Source organism: Bufo bufo, chromosome 3 (genome assembly GCF_905171765.1).
Source record: "Bufo bufo chromosome 3, aBufBuf1.1, whole genome shotgun sequence".
Classification (NCBI taxonomy): Eukaryota; Metazoa; Chordata; class Amphibia; order Anura; family Bufonidae; genus Bufo; species Bufo bufo.
In genome coordinates, this window is record NC_053391.1 from 688,263,453 (window position 1) to 688,274,140 (window position 10,688).

General features: G+C 45.2%; 1 protein-coding gene across 1 annotated transcript; it reads right to left on the bottom strand.

The window, feature by feature from the left end:
• Window positions 1–505: 505 nt before the first annotated feature.
• On the bottom strand, window positions 506–1,456 carry LOC120994056 (odorant receptor 131-2-like). Its single transcript, XM_040422515.1, has one exon. It carries the CDS (start codon window positions 1,454–1,456, stop codon window positions 506–508), a length of 951 nt encoding a protein of 316 aa, XP_040278449.1.
• Window positions 1,457–10,688: the final 9,232 nt, after the last annotated feature.

A 10,688-nucleotide genomic window follows, 5' to 3' on the forward strand; every position in this document is an offset into this window, starting at 1 on the left:
TATTTGTCAGGATGGCTTTTTTATTTTTTTTTATCTTCCTCCGGATGAAGACTGCAGGATTATACAGAAGGTGGAGATAGATGAAGGACTTTTGGCACCTTCTTGCTATGTTAGTTTGGATTTTGGCAGTAGGTAAGTAGTTGCCACCAAGGACATTCACTTTTTGTTCTCCAGAGATCAGCACTCATCTCGTATGAACATGTAGACCAATGCTTCACGGCTGAGCTGCTGTTTCTGCTTGTCATTATAGCACATACATGATCTGAGCCCCTCAAATAGGGAAAAAATTTGGCGGCATCAAAGGTGGCATCTGTTTGTAAAACTGAAAGTCATTGAGCTCTCCAGTATGAGCACCTGTTACCTTTATCAATGGAGATTTCTTGATATTAGGACCCTGCTATCAATGTGACTCCTAGTGACTTGTCCACCAAAAACAATATCCATTTATATGAGAAGTACAGATGTTGAGAAGTGTATTCATTTGTGCAGTCCTTTATTGGAATAATTATAATTTTTCCAAACCTGATTGTGGACAATTGTGACATGTTATTGAGCAATTTTTTCGTATATGTTTTCGAAAAGCTTCATCTCTGACCCCATAGATCAGTGGACTGAGGAATCTGGGCACACACGTGAACAACATGTAGTTTGTAACAATTAAGAGATACAAGTAATTGTTCACATAGACATCAGATAGGTTGGACATGAAGGCGACCATACATAATAAGAGTTGGAAGGCATGGAGCATCATAGTTTTACCAGCTTTAAGGGCTGAAGAACTACCGGATCCGATCTTCCTGGCAACCAGCATGACATTAATATAGGAAAATACAATGATCAAAGCGACCCCAGAGAAGCTGAATATATTGATAAAGTTGCCAAGCTGGCCTAATATGGGGCTTATACTCAACATTGGACTATCATCACACAACACATAAAGAGAATATAAGGTTCTGTCTGCTAAGCTCAACGATATAATGAAGCTTACAAGACATAGAGACAAACCTATAACCCAGACCACAAGAATAGCATATTTAGCTCTCTTTGGTGTACAAAACTGCAAGCGTCTCAGTGGGAAACATATGGCTATGTAACGTTCTAGAGACATGAGGGCCAGGTTGTATGGGGTCACTAGAAACATGCAGCCAGTCAAAGTGTTAATGATGAAACAGAGTATTATGGGGAAGTATACAGAATGCATGTAAGACACTACAAGGAAATTTGTGAAGACGATATACAATGTGTCGTTGATGAGCATGTGGACAAAGAAGACATATCGAGGGTCCTCCTGCATGTGAGGAGTGGTGAAGAAGACCTTCAGCATAATGGCGATGAAGTAGAAGAAGAAGGTGAAACACAAAAAGGATATAACCAGAAAAACAGCTCGGGTAACATCATCAACCTCATAAGTGAAGATCAAGGTAGCACTTCCTAGAGCAGATGTGAAATTCTCCATTGAAATCTGGATGGCAGCAATTCTTCTAGGAGATCTCAAACTAGAGCATAATAGTGATGAGCTTGTCAGATGTCTAGAATACATAGATGTCTGCATTATTAGTCACTTAGACTTCTCTTGTGCTGCACTTACAGTACTTCTAGAATTAATATTTACCTACTGTATCAGATTAACATCTAACCATAAAGAAGGAATAGGTGGATGACTCAAGTCCACCAGAATGGAACAGAAAAGCTTATAGAGGGGTTTCTGAGTAACAGACCCCTCCCTATGACATCTATATCACCTAATATAAAATTTGGCGTAGACCCAGGCATACTGGATCTTTTTTCGACATGTCACCGTAGTGGTGAAGTCCATAATCTCCTATAACAAAAGGGGTCTTTGGAGCTATACTGTCTGGCTTTAAGCTTGGAGATGGACATAGACGTTGAGGAGACTGTATTAAACTTGCCCCTTCATTCCAGCCATTGATGGGGTTCAATTTCATACTATTAACTCTGGCCATACCTTTGTCTACAATAACGGTCTCCAACTTATGACTCTCCAGTGCCATTTGTCTTGGATATGGCAAAAGAAACACAAACTTGGAAGTGGTCACAAACTTCTATCATCTATATATTCAGTATCTACATATCTACATGCAAGTTAATGTATACTCACAGCACTATAGTCAGCATTACAATGTAGAAACACGGGGGGTGGGGTTCGACTGCTCTTCTCTGAGGTTTCTGCAGGGTGCACATATTTATAGTTGTAGCAGGGTGAAGCTCCCAGTAGAGTCCTATAATCCTGGATTCAAGGAATCAGCGAGTGCCATTTATAATTATAACACCAGAGAAATAGAAAGCTATTTCAGTATCTTAGTTTCGAGGCACTAAATTAGTCTCTGGAGAGTTTTCTCAAAGTTCCTTCACAGCCTTGGTTCTGCATGGCTCAAAGGTGTACGGGCATTTTCAGCAGATTTGTACCTATGACACTGGCTGACCTGTTACATGTGCGCTTTGCAGCTGAAGGCATCTGTGTTGGTCAAATATTCATGTGTGGCTGCATTGTTGAGAAAAGTAATGTTTTAATATATGCAAATAAGCCTGTAGGAGCAATAGGGGCTTTGCCGTTACACCTATGGGCTCTGTTCTCTCTGCAACTGCCACACTCTCTGCACCTTGATTGGCAGGCCCGGGCAATGAAAACTTCATTAAACCTGGCCTTGCCAATCAAAGTGGAGAGGAAGCGTAGAAGAGAAGTAAAAGTTTGTAGAATAGTAAATGCAATTCAGGTTTAGAATACAAACTGCAACTCGATACAGGAAAAGTAATGCACTGTATGTACAGTCGTAGCCAAAAGTTTTGAGAATTACATAAATATTGGAAATTGGAAAAGTTGCTGCTTAAGTTTTTATAATAGCAATTTGCATATACTCCAGAATGTTATGAAGAGTGATCCGATGAATTGCATAGTCCTTCTTTGCCATGAAAATTAACTTAATCCCCAAAAAAAACATTCCACTGCATTTCATTGCTGTCATTAAAGGACCTGCTGAGATCATTTCAGTAATCGGCTTGTTAACTCAGGTGAGAATGTTGACGAGCACAAGGCTGGAGATCATTATGTCAGGCTGATTGGGTTAAAATGGCAGACTTGACATGTTAAAAGGAGGGGGATGCTTGAAATCATTGTTCTTCCATTGTTAACCATGGTGACCTGCAAAGAAACGCGTGCAGCCATCATTGCGTTGCATAAAAATGGCTTCACAGGCAAGGATATTGTGGCTACTAAGATTGCACCTCAATCAACAATTTATAGGATCATCAAGAACTTCAAGGAAAGAGGTTCAATTCTTGTTAAGAAGGCTTCAGGGTGTCCAAGAAAGTCCAGCAAGCGCCAGGATCGTCTCCTAAAGAGGATTCAGCTGCAGGATCGGAGTGCCACCAGTGCAGAGCTTGCTCAGGAATGGCAGCAGGCAGGTGTGAGCGCATCTGCACGCACAGTGAGGCCAAGACTTTTGGAAGATTACCTGGTGTCAAGAAGGGCAGCAAAGAAGCCACTTCTCTCCAAAAAAAACATCCGGGACAGATTGATCTTCTGCAGAAAGTATGGTGAATGGACTGCTGAGGACTGGGGCAAAGTCATATTCTCCGATGAAGCCTCTTTCCGATGTTTGGGGCATCTGGAAAAAGACTTGTCCGAGAAGAAAAGGTGAGCGCTACCATCAGTCCTGTGTCATGCCAACAGTAAAGCATCCTGAGACCATTCATGTGTGGGGTTGCTTCTCATCCAAGGGAGTGGGCTCACTCACAATTTTGCCCAAAAACACAGCCATGAATAAAGAATGGTACCAAAACACCCTCCAACAGCAACTTCTTCCAACAATCCAACAACAGTTTGGTGAAGAACAATGCATTTTCCAGCATGATGGAGCACCATGCCATAAGGCAAAAGTGATAACTAAGTGGCTCGGGGACCAAAACGTTGACATTTTGGGTCCATGGCCTGGAAACCCCCAGATCTTAATCCCATTGAGAACTTGTGGTCAATCCTCAAGAGGCGGGTGGACAAACAAAAACCCACTAATTCTGACAAACTCCAAGAAGTGATTATGAAAAAATGGGTTGCTATCAGTCAGGAATTGACCCAGAAGTTGATTGAGAGCATGCCCAGTCGGATTGCAGAGGTCCTGAAAAAGAAGGGCCAACACTGCAAATACTGACTCTTTGCATAAATGTCATGTAATTGTCGATAAAAGCCTTTGAAACGTATGAAGTGCGTGTAATTATATTTCACTACATCACAGAAACAACTGAAACAAAGATCTAAAAGCAGTTTAGCAGCAAACTTTGTGAAAACTAATATTTGTGTCATTTTCATAACTTTTGGCCACGACTGTACATAGTTACTCCACTAGTAGAATAGTGAGTGCAGCTCCGGAGTAAAATACAGGATGTAACTCAGGATCAGTACAGGATAGGTAATGTATGTACACAGTGACTCCACCAGCAGAATAGCGAGTGCAGCTCCGGAGTATAATACAGGATGTAACTCAGGATCAGTACAGGATAAGTAATGTATGTACACAGTGACTGCACCAGCAGAATAGTGAGTGCAGCTCTGGAGTATAATACAGGATGTAACTCAGGATCAGTACAGGATAAGTAATGTATGTACACAGTGACTGCACCAGCAGAATAGTGAGTGCAGCTCTGGAGTATAATACAGGATGTAACTTAGGATCAGTATAGGATAAGTAATGCAATGTATGTACACAGTGACAGCACCAGCAGAAAAGTGAGTTCAGCTCTGGAGTATAATACAGGATGTATCTCGGGATCAGTACAGGATAAGTAATGTAATGTATGTACACAGTGACTGCAACAGCAGAATAGTAAGTTCAGCTCTGGAGTATAATACAGAATATAACTCAGGATCAGTACAGGATGAGTAATGTATGTACACAGTGAGTGCAACAGCACAATAGTGAGTGCAGCTCTGGAGTATAATACAGGATGTAATTCAGGATCAGTACAGGATAAGTAATGTAATGTATGTACACAGTGACTGTAACAGCAGAATAGTGAGTTCAGCTCTGGAGTATAATACAGGATGTATCTCAGGACCAGTACAGGATAAGTAATGTTTGTACACAGTGACTGCAACAGCAGAATAGTGAGTTTAGCTCTGGAATATAATACAGGATGTATCTCAGGATCAGTACAGGATAAGTAATGTATGTACACAGTGAGTGCCACAGTAGAATAGTGAGTGCAGCTCTGGAGTATAATGCAGGATGTAACTCAGGATCAGTACAGTATAGGTAATGTAATGTATGTACACAGTGACTGCAAGAGCAGAATAGGGAGTTCAGCTCTGGAGTATAATACTGGATGTAACTCAGGATCAGTACAGGATAAGTAATGTATGTACACATGTCTCAGTGAGAGGGACATTGCTAAGACACCCTTCACAACTGTACACTGTCTAGTCAGCCTTATCTTAATCCTGTACCGCTCAGCTCGGAATTACACTCATGTTTACAAGAACCTCATTGCCAGCCTTGGAATCTGCAGAATTTTTGGTGATAGAGGAAAAGATTACTACAACCCCCATCCTGCCTATATCCATACATAGCTAAAATGGGAAGATTTGAATGGTGAATTTTCTAGAACTGTGTTTGATACCGTTAGATGTACTACATCCCCCATTGGACATGTCATCCCCCATTCTGTACTTTAGAGACTTGTTTATTTTCTACAAATGGTCTGGTTACTGTCCAGCACCATTCACTGGCCACTGCCCCTATGTTTACTGCCTTGCTCATGCACCAGACCCACAACACCAAGGGCACCCCAACTACCATTATGCAGGAGCCCCAACATCATGGTGTGCCCCAAGGGAAGAAAGAGTGCATCCTTATAACACTGCCTTGGCCTTAAAGGGCTTCTGTCACCCCACTAAACCGTTTTTTTTTTGTTTACTAATAATCCCTATACTGCGATCTCTGCATACATAAGTTAAATAATTATTTTGGTTCAGTAGAATTTGATAAAAGGCTATTTTTATAATATGTAAATTACCTTGCTACCAGCAAGTAGGGCGGCTACTTGCTGTTAGCAGCCGCATCCTCCGATCCTAATGACGCCCCCTCCGCATTGTGATTGACAGGGCCAGGGAACGGAATCGTTCTCTGCTGGCCCTGCCTGTTTTCATTCAATATCTGGCGCCTGCGCCGCGGCCGTGCCTATCTTCAATCTGCGCAGGCGCACTGAGAGGCAGTTGCTCGCTCCTCAATGCGCCTGCGCCGGGTGTAGATGTGATGTCATCGGCGCAGGCGCATTGAGGATGGAGCGGCCGAGCGAGTTGCCGCCTCTCAGTGCGCCTGCGCAGATTGAAGATAGGTACGGCCGCGGCGCAGGCGCCAGATATTGAATGAAAACAGGCAGGGCCAGCAGAGAACGATTCCGTTCCCTGGCCCTGTCGATCACAATGCGGAGGGGGCGTCATTACCATCGGAGGATGCGGCTGCTACCAGCAAGTAGCCGCCCTACTTGCTGGTAGCAAGGTAATTTACATATTATAAAAATAGCTTTTTATCAAATTCTACTGAACCAAAATTATTATTTAACTTATGTATGCTGAGATCGCAGTGTAGGGATTATTAGTAAACAAAAAAAAAAACGGTTTAGTGGGGTGACAGAAGCCCTTTAAGGAGCATCGGTGTGAGAATTGCCACTGTAAACAAATATTGCAGCCAGTGCCAACCATCTCCCCTCCATCTTGGGTTTTCGCCATAAGTGCTGAAACTCTGCATATTCAAGTGTGTAAAACAGGAGAGTACATCCTGCAGGAAGTTCAACTGTACCATATCCAACTGGAAATTCAAGACTACTTTCATTTTGGAAATAGGTGTCACGGACGTTCCCGCGACAGGTGGCAGGAGATCGGTGAGACTGGCAACACGTGGTTTGATCTGACATGTTTTCCGTTTAGATCAAATGACGTCTGTGGTGTTTCTTGTGCTTGCCGCACCTTCTTTCCCCAGGTGTGGCTATTAGGGTCATTTAACCGTCTCTATTCACAGTTGCTTCTCCCACAATGTTGTGCGGTTTATAGTTTCTGTTTGGACCTTTGGATAGATTGTGGTTGGATCTCGGCTGAGTTCCTGGTGCTTCCATTGCTCCATTGAAGTTAAGTCTTTCCTTTCCCTTTTTGTATTTTGTTTGGGTTCTGTGTGTTGCATTTCCCTATTGTTTGTATTAGGCCCGAAGGAGACTCCTGTTCGTCTTTCCTTTTGGAGGACTCTAGGTATTCCTGCGTATGAACTCACCTACCTTTGGGGTCTGTTCATACTGGTAGTCAGTCAGGATTTTTGTTAGGGTTTTCACTAGGAGGTGTCCATTTTCCTTCCCTAGTTCTCAGTCCTGATTCCTTGTCTCCCCCCCCCCCCTCCCTCCTATGCTCGTGTGGTGTTTCCCTCCCACACCGAAGTGTGACATTATAAACCACCAAAACCGTCAATTTTTTGTTTGTGTGCAGCCATGGATTCTATTGTTGCACTGGCAGGTCAGCTATAACAGTCTCGCAGATGCAGAGATCACAGGCTGTTGGACCTGGTGGTAGTGATGGAGACCAGGCCTATCTGGAGCCTAAAATTGCCCTCCCGGACAGATTTTCTGGGGGACGTGATAATTTCATTTTGTTTAGGGAGGAGTGCAAGCTATATTTTAGGCTACGTCCACACTCTTCTGAGGATGAGAAACAGCGAGTCGGTGTGGTTATTTCCTTGCTTAAGGGGAATGCGCAGTCATGGGCTTTTTCTCTGCGGACCGGATCGCAGTCTCTCCGGTCAGTAGATGAATTTTTCGAAGCTTTGGGTCTTATCTATGATGTTCCGGATCAGACCTCTCTAGCCGAAAACAAGCTGCGCGGCCTTCGTCAGGGTGATAGTTTCACTGAGATTTATTGCTCTGGGTTTAGGAGGTGGGCTACGGATATGGAGTGGAACTATCCTGTCCTCCGAAGCCAGTTTTGTCAAGGGTTATCAGAGCGGCTGAAGGACGCCTTGGGCTTTCATAAAACCCCAGTGTCTCTGGAGGCTGCTATGTCTCTGGCTATACACATGGATAGATGCCTGAGAGAGAAAGATCTAGGGGCCTCCACTCTCAGGACCTACTATCACATGATATTGTCCTCCTCTGATACTTTGCGTGAAGCCACTCCTGGGTTTATGTCTGGGGACGAACCCATGCAATTATGGGGAGCTAATCCTAGATCCGCTTTTAAGCATACTAGTAATAGCAAGGGAGTGTGTTTTTTCTGTGGACAAATGGAACATTTTATCAGAGTATGTCCATGCATTCAATGGCAAAAAGAAAAAAGAGGGACATTTAATTCCCACTTGACTCTTGGAGGGGTGAGAGGAGTCAGAACATGTGCATTTGTCTTTTACTGGTAGTACCCAATTTCTCCTGGCTGCTAAGGTGGCGCTAGAGTAATAAACTGTGGGGATTGAGGTGTTTATGGACAGCGCAGCTGGGGTTACCTGATAGATGCTCAGTTCGTTTCTATGCACGGGTTGTCATCAATTGGGCACAGCGGACCGCGGCATGGAAGGGGTTAAACGCATGACATCTGTGCCAGCACAGATGTCAGGCGTTTCAAGCAGAGTGTCAGCAATGTGCTGACACTCTGCAAACTGCTCGGCCATCCTGAGACAGGTAGCGGGCGGATGCCTGCCCGCCCCCCAAGCACCGCCTGCCCTCCTGCCCTCACTGCCACACTCCCCGCACCCCCCCGCTGCGCCCGCCAGCAGATAACAAAGAGGGTGCAAAGGTTATCTGTAGTTTCTGATCCCCGCGGGATCATAAACTTCCGAAAGCGCTGCAAAGCGCAGGTCTGAATTGACCTGCGGTTTGCTGCGATTGCCTACATGGGGCTGTCACAGGACCCCCCTGGGCATTGTCCCCAGGTGCCTGCTCAATGATTTGAGCAGGCACCGGGTTCCGATCACCGCCCGCCGAGCGGCGGTGATCGGAAATACATAGGACGTACCGGTATGCCCTATGTACTAAACAGGTTAAGCCACCGGAGGAGGTGAACGTTACCATATGTATAATCTGTAGGCAGAATATTGAGAGTGGCCAGGGTGCCAATGTTGGCACTACAGCCCTGCGTCAACATATGCAGCGTTGCCATACAGTGGCCTGGGAGAACCATGGCTCCAATGTGGTGGTCCAGGCTGCCACAGCAACCGCTGCATCACCCAGTGGCAAGCACCCGGTTTCAGGTAGTCAAGGCTCCACCACCTCAGCCGAAGGGATCTGTCTGTCATTCCCGTCATCTGATGGACCCGATGCTACTGCTCCTCCTCCTCCTACTCCTCGTCACTCATTCTGTCAGCAATCGATCACCAAAGCGATTGGCAAGAGACAACAGTATGCGTGCACTCATCCAACGGCGCAGAAGCTGAATGTGCTCCTGTCAAAGTTGCTGGTGCTGCAGACCCTCCCTTTCCAAGTGTTGGACACTGCACCTTTTAGATATCTGATGGCTTGTGCTGAGGTAGAGAGTCCCAAGCAATCATTTCTTTGCCAAAAAGGCAGTACCAGCCCTGCACACACATGTAGAACAGAAAGTGGACCAGTCCTTAAGCCTGTCGGTGTCTGCTAAAGTGCACAGCAGCGCCAATGTGTGGAGCTGTAACTACGGTCATGGACAATACATGTCCTTTATGGCCCACTGGGTGAATGTGGTTCCTGCATAGCCACACCAGCAACTTGGCCAGGTGACGCCGCTTCTGCCTGTCATGGGTAAAGGGAAAGGGGAAAACACTAGATACACACAAAAGAAATAGACAACAGTCTAGGCCTCAAAAGCTAAGGAAGAGGGATCGTGACCTCCTAGTAATCCCTAGGCCTTTCCCTAACTCCTGCCAGTATGAGTAGATCCTGATGGTGGAAATGCTCATACACCGGATACCTATGCCCTGCTAAAACTGACGAGCCCTAGGATAGGTAGCAGGAGATGAGACAGCTGGTTCCTTCCCAGATGAAGAAACCCGCGTCTCCGTGAGGCCTAGAACCAAAACACACCACAGAACAACAAACAGAAAAGTCAACAAGTACTTAGCTTTGAGATGTATGGAGAAGCAGGAGATCCAAGACAAACAAGCTCTAGCGACTCCAAGAGGAAATATCAACCGCATGGTCAGCAGTACGAAGCGGACCTAAATAGAGCCTCATCACTGATAACAAGCAGAACCTGAGGAGAGGTGAGATCCTGCCAAACAACAACATACAAAGAGGAAAACAGAGAGACCTGTCAGCCTCACGTGCAGCAAGTTTATCTCATCTTCTCACCTCTGTCGCTGGAGGGACCGTGATAGTACCCCCCCCCCCTTCTACGGGTGACCTCCGAACACCCAGGACCGACCTTATCAGGATGTGCCCTGTGAAAGGCCTTCACATGGCGACTGGCATTCACGTCGGTCACCGGAACCCACATTCGTAACCCTTCCAGTGCACGAGATACTGAAGAGATCCACGAAAAATATGTGAGTTCACTATTCTGGCGATCTGAAACTCAAGATTACCATCCACCATGACAGGAGGGGGTGGCAGGGAGGACGGTTCAGCAGGTTCGACATATCTTTTAAGCAATGACTTGTAAAACATATTATGAATTTATAAAGCCTGCGGAAGTTCAAGACGAAAAGCCACCGGATTAATAATGGCAGAGA

What these genes read in the sequence shown, in the direction of transcription:
- LOC120994056 (XM_040422515.1), bottom strand. Translation starts at nt 1,456, where the DNA reads ATGGAGAATTTCACATCTGCTCTAGGAAGTGCTACCTTGATCTTCACT.